The 20,165-nt window shown below is 40.7% G+C and overlaps 1 protein-coding gene across 4 annotated transcripts in view; it reads left to right on the top strand.

Moving 5' to 3' along the window:
- FNIP2 (folliculin interacting protein 2) overlaps nucleotides 1–14,698 on the top strand; it is a 52,361-nt gene extending 37,663 nt beyond the window's left edge. For all 4 annotated transcript variants that reach the window (XM_037377773.1, XM_037377758.1, XM_037377766.1 and 1 more), the window contains 5 exons: nucleotides 2,259–3,576; nucleotides 4,276–4,432; nucleotides 5,596–5,796; nucleotides 9,420–9,535; nucleotides 10,818–14,698. In XM_037377773.1, the coding sequence (XP_037233670.1) occupies nucleotides 2,259–3,576; nucleotides 4,276–4,432; nucleotides 5,596–5,796; nucleotides 9,420–9,535; nucleotides 10,818–10,896 (1,871 nt within the window). In that variant the 3' untranslated portion in view covers nucleotides 10,897–14,698. The remainder of the gene's footprint in view (nucleotides 1–2,258; nucleotides 3,577–4,275; nucleotides 4,433–5,595; nucleotides 5,797–9,419; nucleotides 9,536–10,817) is intronic.
- The last annotated feature ends 5,467 nt before the right edge of the window (nucleotides 14,699–20,165 follow it).

Here is a 20,165-nt window from a genome sequence, read left to right as displayed (position 1 = left end):
TAGTCAAGAATCTGTTTCTCTTCTCGCCTTCCCAGGCCGTATGTTGCTACCAGCATTGGCCTAGCCAAGGTCTGGGTGCCTGAACTCAAAATGCTTTCTAGTTTTGTCTTGTTCTTACAAAGCCCCAAAGCCATTATTAGGTGTTCGCAGTAACTAGTAATGAAAGTGAGATGTTGCCCTCTGCTGGTTTCCCTCTTTAAAAAGATGGGGGGCGGGGAATATAAAATGGGAATTACTTTTTATCACAGAAGTGATTTTGACGTACCTGTCTCTCCACCTTCAGACCTATGTTTTCATTGCACATTATGTATCAATTAGAATTACATACTGATATAACTGTAAGTACTACTGTCAGGAAGACATAATGCTGTCTCTTAAACATCAGCTTCAATCTAATGGTCTTAACAGTAGTCATTAGCATGTTTTGAAGACCACAATTTTGACTTTTTGTGCTGTCTTATTAATAGTGGATTTATATAAAGTCAATTGTGCAAATGAACATGAAGTCTGAATCTGATTTCCATAGCAACTGTGCTCAACTCAAAAGTAAAGAGAGATCTTCCCATTTCCTTTCCAAATTGCTAGTCCTTGTGGCCCAGCGGGCATTGAGGTTAATTCCAGCGTAGTAGTTGCAAGCCCATTTTCCGTCACTGAGGAATGAATTTGCTGGCATGTTAGGCTCTGGGGCTAGTTGCAAGGGTGTTGATGCTACCACACAGCAGCCTCTGCAGCGCATCACTGGCATCGTGGGAGATGGCAGATCTTGGCAGGGGAGACAGTGAGAGCAGTGGAATTACTGTCTCATTGATCCTTGTTTTGCAGGAATGGAGTCAGGAGCCTTATTCCTTTTATGCCCAGCCTCCTCTGACATACAGAACATAAATGTGTTGTTTTGTTCGTGGGTGTGTCCTGTTTTAGTCTGCTCATGTTGAAACCAGCGGTCCCCTTGCCCTTAGTAAAAACCTTCTTGGAGGTCTGATCCTGACTTTAATTTAGTGTTGCTTCTTGAGGTCTAAAACAAAATCCTGGTAGCAAACTTGGTCCAGAACATTTGAGCAGCCGAGCAAAGACTTGGCATCTAAAGCAGTCTGGTAGGTTAACAGGTAGCTGGTGAAGCCTCAAGGCAGGGAAGCCTGCTTTCAAGGTGAACACTTACAGTGGCTAAAGAAAATTGAGCTTTTGGTGGTTGTCCCCCATCTGCTGGTGTTGTCTGCCACAGTTTGGTTAGGCAGAGATAATTTAGTGGGTGCTTCTAATGGATGTTAGGTGAAGACAGCTGGGTTAAGTTAGGCTGGTAATTGACATTTCTTGAGTTAACCCATCTTGATTTGACAGAGCGTGTGAATGTTCCTATACTGGCTATCTATCTACGCTTACTTCTCCCAGGACTTCTGGAGTAGAAACCCTTCAGCTGATGGAGGATTATAGGCAGCTGGAAGATAGTTACCACTCTCGCAAACAAATATGTTGAAAGTAGGATATGTATGGCATTAGTTCTGTTCAAAAAGCGGTTCTTCATGATGAATGAGCTAGCAAATAAGCAGTTCCTGGCGGGGATTCAGATTGTTGTAGTACCTACCTTGCATATTACGGTTGTATTTTAAGTAGTGAATATATTTTCTAGTTCTCCGCCATCCCCTGCCATGTTAGCAAGGTTGATTCCAAGTACACAGAAGTACACGTGCCTTGCACGTAAGGTACTTACATGCCTCTCTTTTTCAGAACCTTATTTATTAAGCTAATATTGAATCCTTTTTTGCTTCTTTTCATAACGTAATCCTGAAAAATCTAATTCGGATTTTATCTGTATGAAAATTCCTGTGTTTAACAGAAAAAGTGACTGCAATAAAACAGAATAACTTTGATGTGAAAGAACATGAGTAGAAAAAAAACTGTACCTGGCCTCAGAGTTTAGCTTGATCTGTATTCCTCTTCACACCCTGTTGTGTCAATTTCCAAGTGATAGTATCTTACAAGCATCGTGTAAATAAAAACCTTAGTGGCTTTGAACAGAAAGAAATGGAGCAATGGCAGCTAATCCCTCCCAAAACCCTTCTGGACAAAAGCCAGGTATAAGAAGTGCCAAGGGACTTGTTTTATTATTCTTTGTTTTAAATTCTTATGAACTTACTGTGAAAGAAATTAGCTGTCTGATTTATGTCCATAGTAAATGCTCTTTCAAAATGTGTTGAATTTAAATGGTATAGCTTTTATTGCAACCAAACATAAGCATGTGAAATTTTTGTTTTCCTGTATAGGCGATCTCTACGGTGCCATAGGCTCTCCAGTTAGATTGACTCGAACTGTTATTGTTGGGAAACGCAAGGAGTTGGTGCAGCGCTTGCTCTATGTTCTAACTTATTTCATTCGGTGCTCTGAGCTGCAGGAAAATCAGCTGACATGGAGTGAGAAGGCTGGGGAAGGAGAGCAGGTGCTAAATGGAAGCAAGATCACAACTGCACTGGAAAAGGGAGAGGTAGAGGAGTCTGATTATGTGGTTGTCACTGTTAAAAATGAGCCTGCTCTTGTGCCTCCAATCCTACCTCCAAAGAATGATGGAAGTAAGAACAGTGGTATTGCAGAGTGGGTACATGACCCAGAAAGCACTCGTGCTATCCCAGCCTCCTCAAAAGAAAAGAGGGAAGCAATAGGAAAGTCCAGTCAGAACTCTGAAATGTCTGTTGATTGTCTAACTAGCAGTTTCCGTAAAGGAGCAGCTGATGGGAGGAAAAGAACCGTCACTGATACAGGAATCGTATCCTACCACTTTGAAGAGCCATCTAAATTGGAGGATTTAATGGATATGAAGAAAAACAAGAACCAGAATGAGAGAAGAGTGGAAAAGCAGTTGTCTAGTAGGTCATCTGCATTACCTTGTCCTGAAAGGTCTGGCCACAGGAGTTCACACTTGGAAAAGGTCACCTTTCAGATTGGAAGCTCTGCGTCACCAGAGTCAGACTTAGAAACTCATAGAAGGGAAATGGAAGAAAATCTGAAGGCATTAAAAAAAAATCCAGAGGTGATACATTGTGCCTCAAGTCCCACAAATCTGGCTGTGGATGCTTCCCAGAATCGAAAGGAAAGTTCTGAAGCTGCCTTTATACACTTCAGTAAACATACTGTTTGTTACGCACAAATCCCACCTCGTGAGGGGAAGGAGGGTATACTTAACCAACATACAGAAAGTAAAGGAACTGAAACAAACTTAGCGAACATGGTATCTAGTGAACCAGTTTTGCCCACAGATAATGTAGAAACTGTAAAATTGCCAAGACTGAAAGAAACTAGAACTTTATGCTCTGGCAATCTGGAGAACTGTTCCCCTGGCTGCATAGAAGTAGGTTCTGCTATCAAACAGGATTCCCCTAAAGTAGGTGCTGAAGATGTCCCCTATGGGGATGCTGGAAGGAAAACCCCCTTCAGAGCTGAAGGGGACATTCCAAGGAACGAGAGTTCAGACAGTGCTCTTGGAGCCAGCGATGAAGAAGGTGATTGTTGTATCCCTGATGAAGTGCATCACGATAACGTCAGCAAAAGACTGGAAGAGTTTGCAGAAGTGGAACTTCCTTTACCAAGGTAAAGAAGTTTAATTTAGAACTAAATGGAGTCAAAAGCTGTTACTACTTTAGAGAAGTTTCAGTGTTTAAAGTGGGAAATCCTCTGGGATCTTGACTAAATTCCTTGCAAACCAATCTGTAACAGACACTGGTGTGGTTAGGTTCTTGTAAACAGGCTTGGCAAAAAGAAACCAAGACAGAGCAGATTTAGGTAGTGAAGCTTTGTGACAAAAGTGTTCTTCAAATGTCTAATAGAGAATGATCAAACTCTTATAACCGCCTGCAATGTTTAATGTAGACAGAACTTCTGAGGACAAGCAAAATTTTGCTTAAACTGGTAACTGTTTAGATTTGACATACTTGGCAAATCAAAACAGATTTGAAATAAATAAGGGCACCCTGTTGGAAGACTTTTGAGCTTTACAGCTGGTGCATGTGGAGCTTGCTGATGCTTAAGGTAGGTGGAAAGAGTTTACTACTTTGGCTGCGTTGGAGAAAGCTCAAATTCAGCAAATCTGTTAGCTGCAGAATAGGGAGCTCATATGTACCAGAAGCTCTAATACATGTAAAGTTGCCTGTTTACTGTATGTTGAGTACAATTGTTGATTGTTACTTGCGGTAGAAGCAGGGGTGATAAACCAGTTTTTGCATTCAGGTAAAATCTGAACGCAGTTTGTCAAGCAAGAATCTTACCTGCTTTGTCTTTCTTGTATTTCAGGTCAAGTACAATCAGCAGTCAGTGTGTGAAAAATTTTGGAAGATCACTTCTAGGTGGTTACTGTCATACGTATATACCTGATCTAGTGCTGCATGGAATAAATAATGATGAGAAACTTAGGCAGTGTCTACTAGCAGACCTACTTCATGCAATGCATGTGAGTTAAAGAACCGTTCTGAGTTACAGTAGGAGTTGTGATATCACTGACATCTACAGAAGCAGGTCCTTTGAGTAGGTTTTGTTCTACGTGATTGTTCTTAACAGCCACACCTGACATGTGTTCCTTCTTGAAAGGTGTAAGCCCTGAATTCATTGTGTGCAGAGCCAGTTCATGCAAGAATTTACTTGCTCCTGCCTTCTCGTGTGTGCTTTCTTTCATACTCTCTTAAGGCTTATCTTCGAAGGCAAACACAAGGAAAATTGTTGGCAACTTCAAGCTGCAAACTGCTTCTCTTTTTTCAGCCACAATAGCAGACAGAGTTACCTAGATTTCACAAAAATGATATGAAAGTTGAAACATCTTATTTTGCCACTTAGTGGCATCCATTGCAAGGGAGATGAAGTCTTGTGGAGGCTGATGTTACACTAGACTGTAGCAGAAATGACTGACTACAGAAAGTAATTGTTTATAGGTAAGGACTGTGCTGTGTTCTTGCTCGAGGTACTTGTAAATTATAGAATTCATTTATAACCTTTCACTAAAGTAACTGTGTGACCTTAGTATGCAATTTTAAATGTTTATCTAGTAATTAACACCTTGAAAGTAATTAAGAATCATCCTGATGGAATGAGTTCATGTGCTATCCAAAACAGTGATGTGTGTATAACTTCTTTAAACATCATCAGATGGATCTAATGCAATGCTGTCTCTTCATGCATACCCTGCCTCGATTGTCATAGTGAAGTCCCGCACGTATCTCTGAAACATTAAATATACTTTCACCATCACTGGATCGGTATCATTATTACTCTTTTCAGTTTTCATTACTACTTTTTGGAAGAAACTCACCTTTTCAGGGAAGATGGAATACCTGGAGAAAAGAATTATTGGAATAGTGATTTTGAAGCACTACTTAAAATTAAATGCCTTGATCAAATTGGCAGTTAAGACTTACACGGTGTGACTGCATGTAAACTGTCACTGAAGTTGGTATTCCTTGTAATATTTGAGATGCCTTTGGCTTCCTAGTGGACAAAAACATTGATTGGATCACTTTCTTGTTCCCTGCTTCAGCGTGAATAAAAGTGGAACCTCAAACTGAATTGTAGAAATGTATCTGGAAGTGCCACGTCATGTTTGTAATTTTCTATCTGTTGCAGCATCCAGTGCTAGATGAGCCCATAGCAGAAGCAGTCTGCATTATTGCAGACACAGATAAATGGAACGTACAAGTAGCTACAAGCCAGAGGAAGATGATGGACAATATGAAGCTAGGCAAGGATGTTTTGGTTTCAAGTCAAGTATCCAGTTTACTGCAGTCTATTTTACAGCTTTACAAACTCAACATCCCAGCTGACTTTGTAAGTATTTCTTTACTGAAGATTGAAGCTAATGAAAATTGTTTAGCTTAGGTAGCAAGTGCAGAGTTTTGTATGCCATGTTGCTATACCAATAAACAAACGCCTGTAATAATGCAGAGCTGGGACAACGTACTTAAAAGAATGCATGGTACGGTCCTAAAACAGTATCCTGTTGCATCTGTGACTTACATCTAATAGATCAAAGTTAACTATTCCGAAGTACATAGGCCAAAACAAGTTCTTTAGGCAATTTTAGCATGGTCTTCGTCTGTTTACAGTTAGAACTCTTAAATCTGGCTTTTATTTTTTTGTTTGTATAATTTCCACACTCCTCTGTTTGCTGTTGAAGCGTCTATCTCCCCAAGCCTGTTTCTAGCATACAGCTTTCTGTTCTTGGGCTTTCTCTCCCACCCCATGCAGTGGATGCCACTTATCTCGCCTCCCCAAATCATTGTGCTTGTGTGTTTACTTGTTATAGACATATTTTAGCCAACCCTGTCAGCAAGTGGTGTCTTGGATAGCCGTGCTGCTGCCTCCCTAGGATGGCTGGGAGGAGGCTGAAAGCTGCTAACCCTTGGGGCAGGGGGGGTTACTTTGTCGTATTGCATACTCCCTGTCCCACAGCATCCTTCCCTGTCCTCGGTAGGAGTGGAATTCATCAGAGCAAATCACCAGCAGTATTACCCACAAGTCTAACAGTGGTAATTATAATAGTTTTTAGTACAGAATTGTAGGTGAGGGGAGATGGGATGCTTTTTTTCAGGAGTCACCCCTTTCTCAATTAACAGAATTGGTCTGTCCTTCAGCAGAAAACATCGAGAAACTTTGCAGGAAGCCTGTGTAATGGCTGCGCTAGCAGATGGAAGAGGAAGATAGAGCTAAACAGTAACAGCTGTAAATAGTATTAGTTGGCATTGTTTTGGATAAAATTATTGATACCGAATACACTTAAGTTTTTGAAGTCAAGTGCTAGGCAAAATACATGTTGTAAATGTTGTCTCTGCTTTCTTTTGAGCATCAGAAAATAGGCAACTTTAGTTAAAATTATATCCTAACATTTGCACAGTAATACCTTCAAATGTGGGCATTTTTTAACTGAATAGCTGGTTCTGCAGCTGAGGTGCTCTTCCCAGTGTTGTCTTGAGGTTTGTGTATGCCATTTCTGTATGCTTTGTGTGGTGTGGGAGGGGTTTGGTGCTAGAATGTTTTTCAGGCGGTTTTTTTATTTCCTTTTTCTCACAAAAAGGAACACTGAAGTGACAGTGCTAGTAGCTTGTAAATTTTCAATCATAAACGTTAGAGATACTTTGATCCTTCTGTTGGTGGATTTTACAGCTCTTTGCTAAAGCAGAGCCATCAGTGTGTGGAAGTGAAGTGTTCCACTAAACTCTAGGGGAAGAAGTGTGACTTTTTTTGTTGTTGTACTGATTCTATTGATCTAAATTTTGGCAAAAACATAAATACTAATATTGATCAGAGAGGAGCTTAATGCAGCATGTTTGAAGTTTCCTTTAGGAGTGCACGTTTCTTTACATGCAGTTACTGTTCAGATGAGTAAATTGAGTAAAATGAGAAAATGAGTAAAAAACCCCACAAAACCCAACTTTGGACCAAATGAAAGGCGAGTGGTGTTGTCTTTGTTGTGGCACTTCAGACTGGTAGCCATACCGCAGAGGGCTTTGCAGTGTGCCAGGGTGAGAGGGAAGGGATGATAGCAACTGCTGCATATCAGCAATACATCAAAAGTTTTAACTGCACCTTTAAACTCATTTTAAGCTACTCTTCTATTTTTAGAAGTGACTTGACTTACACCACCACCACTGCCACCCCCCATTTAGTCAATGAGAGAAGCTGTGGAGGAAGCTAACATTAAAAAACCCAAAGCTGTGCACATTTTGCATAAAATGGATCGATGTAGCGAGCTTATGGAAAATGTCTTTTCTTTATGGGCATTCATGAGTAGATAATAAGTAAAGAATCTTTTTTTAGAGAGAAATCTCTTCTAGTGGCATTCTTCCTTACTTGCTGCCTCACAACTACAAAAATAATTCATTATATATTAGCACAAGTACTGGAATTTAGATATATTGAACTGCTGCTTTGTGGATCAGCTGCATGCTGCCCTGAACCACTGCAGAGCTGCTCATAAGCTGTTGCATTAGGGCTACCGGTAACGGAAAAATCGTGTTTCCCTCGTGCCTAGAATCAGAAGGGTTATAACAACTTGAGTGAAAACTTGCCTGAAGCAAATAGATCCAAATTGCTCTCAGAAAGCTTTTGCCTTTCCTTCACTGGTGGCAGTGATGTTATTCTAGTACTATGTTGGATGCTTTTTAAAATGCCTCTTGATCTTCCATGAATAAGACCCGGTATAAGCTCAGAGAATCATTAAAAATCATCTTGCTCCCAAACATCAGAAAAATACATGGTAGGCTACCTATAAACATTTGTCCTTTTTTTCCTCATTATTTTTTAATTGGCAAAACTGGTTTCACAGGATCTTTTTTCTAATAGTTATGGTTTCCATTCAACTTAAAAAGTACATTGGGCGATGGCCTGAAGCTGTTTGCAGGTACTGTTTGTAATTGCTGTCTCTGCTGGGTGACTGTGCAGTTGATAATGTGAGGTTCTACATGCACTCCCTGCTTTCATCTCCTGGAGTTTGGAGAGCTGAACTAATTTAACTTTTTTTTGAAGTGGCCATCCCAGTGGAAAGAAGGAATATGACAAATTGAATATACCTTTTGTCCTAGAACAAAATACCTGATAAGACATCCTACCTACTGGTCTTGTCTTCCCAAAATAAACCCTCTCTCTTTGAAACAAAGGTTCACCTGCTCTCCTGCAGTTGGTGTATGAGAAATTACCATGCATCATATGACATATTTAAAAATAATTTGCATTTCTAGCATGCTGCTGCTGAAAGAAAAGGGGAGTGATTAAACTGGTGTTTCAACTTGAACTATTACCTTTTGGCAAGCAGTGTCAAATGCTTAAGCAATTTTAAACTGGAAGTGCCTAGGATTAATAAAAACAAATGCCTAAAAGGGATTTGTAACTAGCTTATACAGTAAAGCAGTGGAAAAAAAGAGCTATAATTTTTATGATGATGAAGATAATGGTGTCTTCCACTTCTTGAATCTTAGTTTCTTGAATGGGAGAGTTCTAGAGCTAGAGTACTAATTTTAGAAGCTATTATCTAAACTGAGTCTTTCAGAAAAAATGGTACTGACAAAGACATCTTGATCCAGGTATTCTGGTTTGATCCGTAGTAAGATGTCTTTGGTGTCTTTGAACCTGGTTAAAACATCTAGAGTCGGCAGAAACGCTGTGGCTGACTTGAGTGGAAAATGCACATGCAGTAAGTGCAACAAACTTGCTGCCCAGGAAGGCTGGAATGCCCCAGTCCTACCAGGGGGTTCCCCTTCGAGGGAGTAGTGTAGCTGTTCGATGTTGCTAGTACAGCTGTAACGAAGCAAACTGCCTCTTCTGGATTTTAGAGCAGAGATTTAGATTGAAAGATGCTCTAGCTAAGATAAAAACTAAAATGATGTGCTTGCATTTCTGTAAAACTTGCATGCGATTGCTAAAGCTGTTCTGAGGTTTTTGGTCTGTGTTTACAGTGCATAATGCATCTTGAGGATAGACTACAAGAGATGTATCTCAAAAGCAAAATGCTTTCAGAGTATCTGCGAGGACATACAAGAGTGCATGTAAAAGAACTAGGAATTGTATTGGGGTGAGTATTGCAGGTATCTGTTTTAACCAATGGCCAAACTTGAGGCAGTTTATCTTCCTTTGCAGTTTCTGAATGTTGACATCTTGTTCCCACAATGACGTGCTTGCTTCTTCATATTCAGCACTCTCCTCTTTCGTGTACTTAATAAAGTGTAAAAATGGGTTCTACTGAGCCATCTGAAAATCAGGAGGCGGCACATTTCTACAGGAAGAACAAATTACTTGTCATTCTCATATCTTCTGAATGAAGAAAGTTTGGATTTTGGTCATTAGGAGGTTCTCCGTGCATTCATATGCACTCTTTCTGTCTTGATCTCCTTAATGAAAACTTCATCCCAACAAATACTTGAGAATTTTTGGAACGTTAGGTGGTGCAGTTGTATCTCGAACAAAAAGGAGTTCTCAAAAAGCAGGTGTCCTGTTTGGCAGCTGTCTTCTAATAATAGTACTTGACTGGTGTACAACCTTCAGGGATGCACCTGCTGACAGCAGAAGAGGGGGAAGGGGGAAGAAGGAAATACACATTTTTAACAGTTGGACTGTATAATCTTAAGGGTCTTTTCCAACCTAAACACTTCTGGTTCCCAAGATGATTTTTAGCACTGTAGGTAAAACTTAATTTATCTGTATCCAAACTGTTCCAAGATTTCATACTGAGAAATGTAGTTGTAAATAGTGAAACCCTGAAACAGGCACTTTTCTGTGTGTGTGTGCATATACACACGTGTTCTGGCCTCAGATCAGCTTTATGTTTGGAAATGTTTGGAAACTGATTGTTGCATTTGAGAGATGTTCTTGATACTGTTATTGCATAATTAATAATTACAGCTTTTGGTCATTTTTGCTAAGAAAGCACTACTATATGGTGAACTGAGTTATATTCAAAACACGAAATGCAGTTTTCCATAAGCTGACATTTAGTACTTTCTTAAACTGAGCTTATTGGTGCCTACAGACTGGCAAGACTACAAGCTAAGACTTATGGCTGGGCAAATAAATAAAATTTTTTATTTAAACCACAAAATATTATACACCACAAAATGTAATACTGCTATCTTTTGGCTTAAATGGTAGCATACTTCCTAGTTTCAAACACTTTTACTTACCCTTACTGGTATGTTGTCAGTAATAGCAATAAATAATAATTAAACAATGAACTCAGTTATAGCAAGACACTTCCAGTTTCTTTAAAGTGGATGAAAAATATCTTCTTGTTTCTCTTCTTTTGTGAAGGTGACTATATTTTAAAGTCTGTCTCTTTTTTTTTTTTTTTTAATTTCTAGGATTGAATCCAATGACTTGCCTTTGTTGGCTGCTATAGCAAGTACTCATTCCCCATATGTTGCTCAAATACTCTTATAAAAAAATCTCAGGATAGTCATTCCCTTAAAGTAAAATAAAGGGAACGGGAATGTTGAATGAAGAACAGAGGTGCCAAACACTGGTAAAGGGGAACGCTGAGGAAAGCAGGTGATGACTGTACGTTCTACCACCTTCTGATTCTGATTTCATCTGGATGTTTTATTGGAGGACTTCAGTTTACATAACGTAAAAGGCATTCAGGTTTTTCATACAATCTCACTTCTGACTTAAATCAAGAAAATGACTGCATCTTGCATTTTGTTATTACTCAAAGGACAAAAGTTAACACTATGTGGCAGACCAGGAGCTGCCATCCAAAACGCTGCTCAAAACCATGAAGTAACAGTTTAAAAGAACAAGTGGGTTAGAATGGATTTTAGAATGGATTTTGTAATACTACACTTGAGTGTGGTGTGGTGCATGTTTCTTTACTGGGAAGGAGGAGGAGCTGTAAACTATGTATATAGCATTCCTATACACAAGTGTATTAGATGGGACATGATTTTTCTTGTGGAGCATATGTGTGATTTTATATAGTGGAAGTGATGGGCTCAGAACAAGGAACCTGGATTCAGCAGCCAAATGTTTTGTGGGAATAGAGGTGTGTATGAGGTGATGTGACTTTTCCCTTTAAGGACAAGAAGTTAAGAAAGCTGTGGCTGCTTCTGTTTTAATGAGGAGGCATTCAAATGAGCCCATGGCTAGAATGGAATGGACTTCTGAGATAGGGATTTTGTGGGAAAGCCTTATGGAGTTTCTGCTACAAGTTTACATTTGTTGCTGATGCAACTTTAATAACTCTCGAGTTTCTGTATGACTGTAGTCCTGGGAACTAAACCTGTGTCTTGGTGTCATCAAGTATTGCTATCTCCAAGGAGTAAGAGTTTGACAAACTTTTGTACGATCCCAGTGCTGTTAGCACATGTCCGTGCACACCGACACCGAGCGCTTGGCAGCAACTGAAGACAATCTCACTGGGGAAATAAAAGGCAACAACCAACCCCCACCAAACCTTTAGTCAAAAGTGTTAGTTACCACCTTTTCCCAGCTACTAGTTGTCACTCTAAGTAGGAATAAAAGAGGACCATTGTTTGGAGTAAAACAAAATGTAGGGGGCAAACCCCAATATTTGGTATTACTATGAATGTTTGCAGTTACCCTTTTTGATTCTTCAGAAATCTTGAACTATCATCTGGGTGCCTTTCCTTAATAGGTTAACTACTCTGAGACCAGAAACTACTCCACTAGCTGATACTGGCCTTCTCTGTTTCTAGAAATGAAAATAAAATTTTGTATTTTACTGTTTTCATGTGGTTGATAACATGAATGTAAAACCAAACTTTTTTTGCATAAAGCACTGTTAAGCTGGATGTGAAACTATGGACCAGACTGAGGAGAGAACAAAGGATCAAAACAAACATTCTTAAAGAAATGGAAAACTCAATGTTGGACTGTTCTGTTGTGAGCCAGCATGAATAAGGTGTCTGAAACTGTCAGCTTGCAAACAAATTGCTAGCAACACAATAGCTTGGGAATAGCGAATTCTAATAAGAAACTCCTGGTCACCGGTTGTGAGTTCTCCTTGTTGGTGATTACAGATTTTTAACACTGAAGGCACATGCTTTTATTAGAAGTGTTTTTATTTCCTACTACCTTGATGTTTGGACTTTTCTACAGTAAACTTTAAATGATTTGAGATAATGAAATGTGCATATTGTAAGCTGTTTAAATGTCATAGGGGTCTTGATTAACCTTGTGTTGCTTTTTGAGGGTAACAGGTAGACTGACCTACTGTGAAGAGAGGTTGTTTCCAAGTGGAGGGATAATTAATATTCTGATACAACGCTTCTAAAGCTGTTTCTTATATGCTGTGTTTCTGACCTGACATTCCAGATGTTTCTTTTATCACATTTTCATACTTGTCCCTAATAGTCTGCCTAAAAAGGCTAAATTCTTTCTATGGTTCAGGGTTTTCTCCTACTGCTTATAGTTAAGCAAACTTTTCTTGTCTTTGGTTTGTGAATCCTTCTAGCTGCTGGAAAGTAAACTTACCTCTGCATCTAGCTGTTGGCAGATACCACTCTCTGTTCCACAAGGTTAAGACTAAGTAAGAACCGTAGAGCAAGTCACATAGTCCTAAACTACCCCTGTGATGGAGAATGTTGCGCGTGCATGTATAAGACTATGAAACTGCTTCCCTGGGTGTATATAGAAGTCTTCATGTACTTTCTCTATTTCTTACCAATCTTAAATAGTAGCTGAGCTCATTAAAAGTCAGTTCCAGTTTTCTTGAAGTGTTACTTGGGCTTTTATCTGCCCAGACTCTTGACAATTCTTCAAAGAAATATGTGCTAACGTAGAAATACATTTTTGTTATCATAGTGTACTAAGAAAGTCAAAGGTCAGCCAACATTCAGTGATTTCAAAGCTAACACAGTGATCAGTAACACCAGATTTTATTACATGAACTATTAAAAAAAAAAAAAAATCTTAATAATCTGCTGTTTGGCCAGACATCAAATTTAACCTATGGGTGGTGTGTGAGCTGATGGTCAAAAGCACTTGGATTTTCTTCAGCCCAGGCTAAAACTTTATAGTTCTTGCTGCTTTCTCTAACATTTTGCTGCTCTTCAGAAATTACATGATGAACTATCCAGTTCTGACAGTTCTGGGTTTGGGGGAAAGAAAATCCAATATGAAAGCTGTTTATTACCTTTAAAAGGCTTTAGTCTAAAGAAAGTTCAATATGTATTTTCCCCTCCACCAAATGTACTACCTCAGTTAACAGGATTCCACCTTCTAGGGCTTTTTTTGACTCCAAGTCTTTAATTTGTTTTTGGTAGCATCTTGCTGTTTGTGTAAATTAGTGTGGCATGACAGGGCAGTAAGTATTTACAGATGTGTTGTTAGACATCTTTAGGGCATGTTACTGTTTTATTTTAATAGGATGAAAAGTGATATGAATGTACAGATGTGTTTAAAATTGATAATGTAGCTTAATTTTCAAATATTCCAAAGTTGTTTTTATCAGTATTATGTAGTTTTTTGTAAACTTAAATACATACTTTCTTGGTTAAGTGGGAGTGCACAGTCTTTTCCAAAATCCCACATAAATGCAGTTTACACAGTGCAATTTAAGGAATGTACGCTTTTTTCAGGCAAGACTAAACCTTCATATACAGAGGGGAGGAATGAACTGCGAAATTGTATTATTCTGTATGAATTCTTTACCCACCCACCCACCCCCAAATACCAAGTTCTAAACATTTTAAGTGGGTACTCTCTGAACTAGTACATACACCTTTCTTCTGCCCAAAAGAAACAAACATTGATTCTGTAATTCACATTTCTAGTGGCATCCTCCGGAGTTACAGATTGATCTTCCCCACTCCCTACTATATACATCTTTACTCTTCAAGTCAAAACCCTTTTCAGACAGACCAATCTTTTGATCTTTTGTATATAAAGTTTACACAAAATGATTGCTTATCCCTCAAGTATAACTTCTACTTCAGTTAACAGGACCCAAATCAAAGTTGAGTCTGAACTGCTGAATATACTCTAGACTTTTATTTTGTTTTATTTAGGTCAGGTGGGCTAATTTGACGTACATAGCAGGTTTTCCATAGTAGAAAAAAAAATGTGTGTTGCTATTGCATGTTTGGAGAGCATAGGCTTTTTTAGGAATGACTGAATACCAATGTCAAACTACATGAGTTTTTTTCTTATAGTTTTTTTATGTACACTATCATTTTGGTCTATTTCTTTGCGGCATTTGGTGCAATAAACTTTCTGAAATGAATGTAAGTGGTATTTGGTATCTTCCTTTTTTAAGACTTCTGAAATAGCTGTTCTTGTTGTAGCTGAGATCTAATAGTGCATGGACATTCGATAACCCATTAGGGGAGTAAGTAACTGTTGCAAGAAGTGTCTTAACGGGAGAGCTTCACAAAATTTCGAACCTGATTGAACACTGTCTTGAACGCTTTTTTGGAAGCTTTACCCCACTTATGTAAACAAGTGCTCTTATAGTGTGAAAACTAACTGTAAAAAATAAAAAAGTGAAGACACTGACTGTCAAAATACCTCTCTCCTGCAGAGGTTCCACACACCTGTGTGGCTGGCATTTAGCTCAAATGCATATGAAAAGAGCTGTCTGAAAAATGTGTCACTATTACATAACATACCCAATTTTAAAATTACTCAACCCAACAGGAATGAGTGACACCCTGTGTCTACTATATTATGAATTGGTTAATGGGCTTGACATGAATAGTTTAAAATAAAGAGGTCTTCAATTTGTGTCAAACTCTCCATGACCTGAATTTCTATTTGGTATTCTGCAGCTTACTGGAAAGTCCTTATTTACAAAATAATGGAGAAGTGATCAACTGTAATTATGCTGAACATCTTTGAACGTGTCTGAGCTATAGTCTGATTTGTAGGCTCTAAGTACTTCTTACCAGTAGACAGAAATGTTTGCTGTTTGCTTGTTGGTCAGGCTAACAAGGGTTGGAGATAAAACAGAAGTCCAGGGACTTTGGCATCAAGGACTTTTCACAGTGCTTTGAATACAGCTTCTGGCTTTCTGGTCTAGCTGCTCTGGAGTATTTGGAGATAAATGTACTTATTTTCTCATGTTTAAAGGTGCTAAATGCTTGTGTGCACACTTGAAATAAGAAGAAAAGTCTGTTGTGTGTCTGCTATGACTCCTGTGATATTGGTGCTTCTTTTAGTACTCCTGCACAGTGACCTCTTATAGAGGTTGATCAGACTGGGTGTTTATGAGAATGGACGCTTTTTTTTTTTAGTGTCAAAACAAATGGCAGTGCTGTCTGTAGCCTCACTCCAGCTCTATTCTTGCTAAATTGTGTAGCTGCCTGCCTCTTTCCAAGCCTGTGCTTTCATGAGAAGGCTTGAAACAATAGCTAACTGCTGTTAACAAGGGGAGACCCCACTGCCCTGTCTGGGCTTTGCTGCTGTCGTACTACAGCTGCACCTGCAAGTGGCTTGTGCTCTGTGGCTTGTGCTGTTGCTCATTGAATCACTCATAGCCAGGTGCAGCATGTTTGCAGGAAAAAAAAAAAAAAGCTGCTGGTAATTGTCTGCTGAGTTGAATTTGGCTCCAGTAAGTGCCAGCATAAAGGCAAGGGAAGAGATGAGCCCTCTTAGCTAGGAACAAGAAAGCAAAGGACTGAGATGGCTCCAGCTTCTGCTGTCTTTGATAGCTGTGGACCATTGGAGTGTCTCGGCAGTTTGTGCGGGGCAGGAGCCTGGGCTTCCCAAGACTCCATGAAGCTCCTCTGCTCTGACTTCCCTGCTTTTGAAAATTTGTAGTTAAACCACTTGACATGACCAACAGCTTAACTTTGGACTAAAGGGACTTAGCTAATCTCCTTCAGAACTTGGGTGACTGGGACTGTGGCAGGTTAGCAAGAGGGAGATGCACGTGTGTAGAGCAGCCAGGCGGTGGGAAGGGTTGGAGACCTGTATTAATAAATACTTGCATGGTATGGCTGAGAGGGCTGCCAAGGAACTTCTAGAACTGACAGCTGCAAAAGAGAAAATAATACCTAGATTTGAAAAACTCTCAAACTCTGCGAATTCCATTATTTGTTCAGAAGACATGACTTGAAACAACATGAACACTAATGGTGAGCAACAGATTTAACCATTTTCCCTCTCACGTAAATGGCAAGGAGCATCACAGAACTGATGAAGAGATTCTCCTTATTCATAACAAGGAGTTCAAGGCTACAGCAGGCACAAGGAAACCTGAACCATACCCCAAAGCAAGCAAGCCTTGTGCCAAAATTCTGCCGGTCTTTCTCCCTCCTTTTCTAAATGAAAGTCGTATAACATAGCAAAGCTTTCCGTTAATTATCCATGCACCATATTCTTTGGTTTTCTGTATGTATTTGGCTGAAGGGGGCATGACTGGACATACGAGACAGGATTTGGGCCCTACTGGACATGCGGTTGAGTGGCAAACCATGAGACTGTGACCTGTAAGGCTTCTGATCCTATATAAAATTAGCTTAAGTGGCCACATGCTAGTAATCCACATGCTGGAAAATTACTCTTATAATAGTTGCCGTCAGTTGTCTGTCTGGCACAATCCCAAAGCTAAAACAGTTTAAGCAGTACAAGTAGAGCAGCATTTTGTATCGAAATCCTAAAGGTCAACACAAGGCTGAAGGGCTTAGGAGTGACAGTGAAGCACTTAAATACGATCTCGTGAACTGGATTTCTTCCACTTGGAGCGACAGGAGAGATTCTGCTGTGGTCTGACAAAATGGTGTTTGAGAGAGAGAAAGCTACCCTGAGGAAGGAATTTCCCACCAAGGAGGAAAGCTCCCACTCCTACGGGCAGAGAAATCTTTGTGGATGTGGAAATATGGAGCAATACTGGGGGCTGCTGAGATCTTCTGAGGCAGCGGTTCTGCTGCCTGATATGAGTGCCGTGGGGTCAAGGGCTGGGATATTTGGCTTGCAAAAATGTTTTCCCTTTGATTGGATTGAGTTCCAACCCTGTACATAACAAAACTGTTTCAATTAGGTCCTTTGCTATTTTAGCTTTATTTAACTACCTCATCTCTTTTTCCCTAGGCAAAATGAGGGTGGGTCTGCGTGTGTGTGTTCTCCTCTTTTCTGCACAGACTGTCATGTAAATGTTTTCATTTTTCATTTTCTACAGTATTGTATCATCTTTTTTTTTTTTTCCTAAGATCTGCACAGGCTCTGCTAGCCTTAGATGGACAAATCTTCTAAAATTGTTCACTTTAGCTTTGAAAAATGTAGGGAGTTTGAGCATTTTTTCTTGAACTACTTTTGATTCCTTAGAACATGCAACTTTTTGACCTTGAAAAGGCTGCACCATGAGCAACGTGAAATTAAAAATCACGTTTCCAAACTCTCAGGTCTTCGTGCCCTGGGTAGGGGCACTACAGTTACGGTGCAGGCGCTTGAATTCTTCAGGTTTGTTTCTAACGGAGCGAACGCACCTCGCCTGGTGGTTTGGGAAGCAGAGGTGCCTGGGCTGCCCGAAGCGTTGCAGCCTCCGCGGCTGCCCCAGTCCCCAGCTAGCCTGGCCCTGCATGGTGACACCACTGTTCAGGAACGTTCGGAGCAGACTGTAGGCGGGAGCATAAACCAAAAATGGAGTTAGTGCTGAGTTTTCCCTTTGCCCCGCTGTTTGCCATAACTGCACTTCTGACGGTCTGGTGTAAGGGCCTGACGTCCCTGCCGTGACTGAACCCAGGGGCTGGTTGAGCAGGGCCCCCTCCCTGTCCCCTGGGGGTGACCTGACCCACATCGGCACGGGGACATACCTTAGCCACCAGTATTTCAAGTGAGTTTGTCAGGCCTCTGTTATTTAAACCATTTGCGTTCGACTTAGCCGTGGCTACGCCCTGCGGGCAGGCCGCTGCCCCCGTTTCAGTGTGCCATGTTCTCCCCCCGGCACGCAGCCCTCTCTCCTGGCGCTCAGTAGCAGGTAAACACCCAAAGCAAAAGACGCAAAGCCCATTTGTAACATTGCCAAATAAATTCTGAGTGTCGTAGGTAATTCATTGGCTAGTGGCAGCAGCTGGAGGAGTAGCTGTGCATTACTGTATACTTGAATTAAGCTCTGAAGAAGACCTGGTGGCGTCCCAGGTGTGGGTGCCTGCGCTCTTCATAGACAAGGAAGCTGGTAAATCAAGAACTGTTCTCATCGTCAGAAGGCTTCCTATCCTGAGCCTTGTGATGTTTGAACTGTGTTGCTGCTAAGGGCCTTATCTTACTAGTTAATCTCTAGGATCATACTAAAATTCTTCTTGCCTTCTCCCCACCTTGCTGCTTTTCAAATTAGTGTTCTCTCTTTTCTTCTAAATACGTGAAGCTTTTTCTGCGTGTCTCTTAGTGGCCAGCAACTGCTCTGCCAGCCCTGGGGAAAGCTGGTATGGGCTTTATGGTTTGTGCTGAGGAAGTTGCAAACCTTGGTCTGGTTGGAGAGCTCAGAGCTGGGTGGTCCCATCCCCAGAGGCAAAGCGCTTGAAGCAGGGCTCCCTAGAAATTGCTGTTCCGATGGACCCGTGTGGCAAACTGTAGCTGCAGGTCTTGCCGCTGGTCGCTGAGTATCACCAAGCATCACTCTTTCTCCAACAAAAGGGAACTACACTGAAAAGCATCTAACTACAATTTTGCACATAGATGAGTTTGTTGGCAGTGTGGGGTGAAGTGTCCGGCAGTATCAGACTACCCTTGGCATTGTCACCCTTCAGTAGCTCCATGATGGTTAGCTGCCAACATGCACACCACTGCCCTTTTTCTCAGAGCTGTGACGCTGAGGCGGGTTGCGTTGTAGTTGAGGTTGAAACACGACTGTGAACTTTGCAGTGTGGAGGACTTGCCTGAGTTAAACGCGGTTTTACGCGCCCTGCGGTGATGAACAGCTTAGAGCACCCTGATAGCACAGCTTGTCAGCCTAGTGCAGCACTGTGCAGCAATGCTGAGATCATCTCTGGATTCACTAAACCTGTGTCTAGTCACTCCGTAACACATCTTAATCTCAGTACCATGCTGAGTTAGCCACACTGATTAGCCGTTCCTAATTCTTGATTAAGCTTGGCTGGCGGCAGGTTGGGAATTTTCATCCTGTGTCTGTGGCTCAGCATCAAATCAGCCCCTGTTTGTGTTCTCAGCATTCTGGCGATTACTGCTGTTCGTTACAGGAGGATGAGGCGACGGGCCAAAGGCATGCGGGGAGTCTGCGGCAAAGGTTGGTACCTGATCATCGGAGTCCTAAAATAACGCCTTTATCATTGAACAGTCCTACCAGCCACGCTGGGGTGAGTAGGATGCATACACCTCCCTTTTCCCTTCCTGGCAATTGCTTTAAAGAGACAGAGACATAGTGTCTGGCATCCAGACATCTGTGTTTTGGGAAAGAAAAAAAAGAGAAAAAAGGTTCTCTCATTCTTGTATGCTGTCTTGAAATCTTATTGTGCACAATTACAATTATGCCTGTAAGGATAGTTTAGCTGAAAGTATGTGCCACATGGATGCTGTCAAAGAAATGTATTTTGGTTTTCTAAACACCTGCTGCTTTGCTCTTGCGCATCTTTATTTTTTGCTTGGGATGCATGAATGATGTGGGAAAAAGTAACTCATGACAAGCTGCTAAACAACACTCTGTGAGAAATAGCAGGAGTTGGTAACCACTTAAGAGAAGCGCTAGTTTTCAGAAAAATAAAGGCAGAAATTAAAGATCAAACTTGTCTCTGAGT

Source organism: Falco rusticolus, chromosome 1, assembly GCF_015220075.1.
Source record: "Falco rusticolus isolate bFalRus1 chromosome 1, bFalRus1.pri, whole genome shotgun sequence".
Lineage (NCBI taxonomy): Eukaryota > Metazoa > Chordata > Aves > Falconiformes > Falconidae > Falco > Falco rusticolus.
The sequence above is the reverse complement of the archived record's forward strand: the minus strand, read 5'-3'. Positions and strand labels throughout refer to the sequence as shown.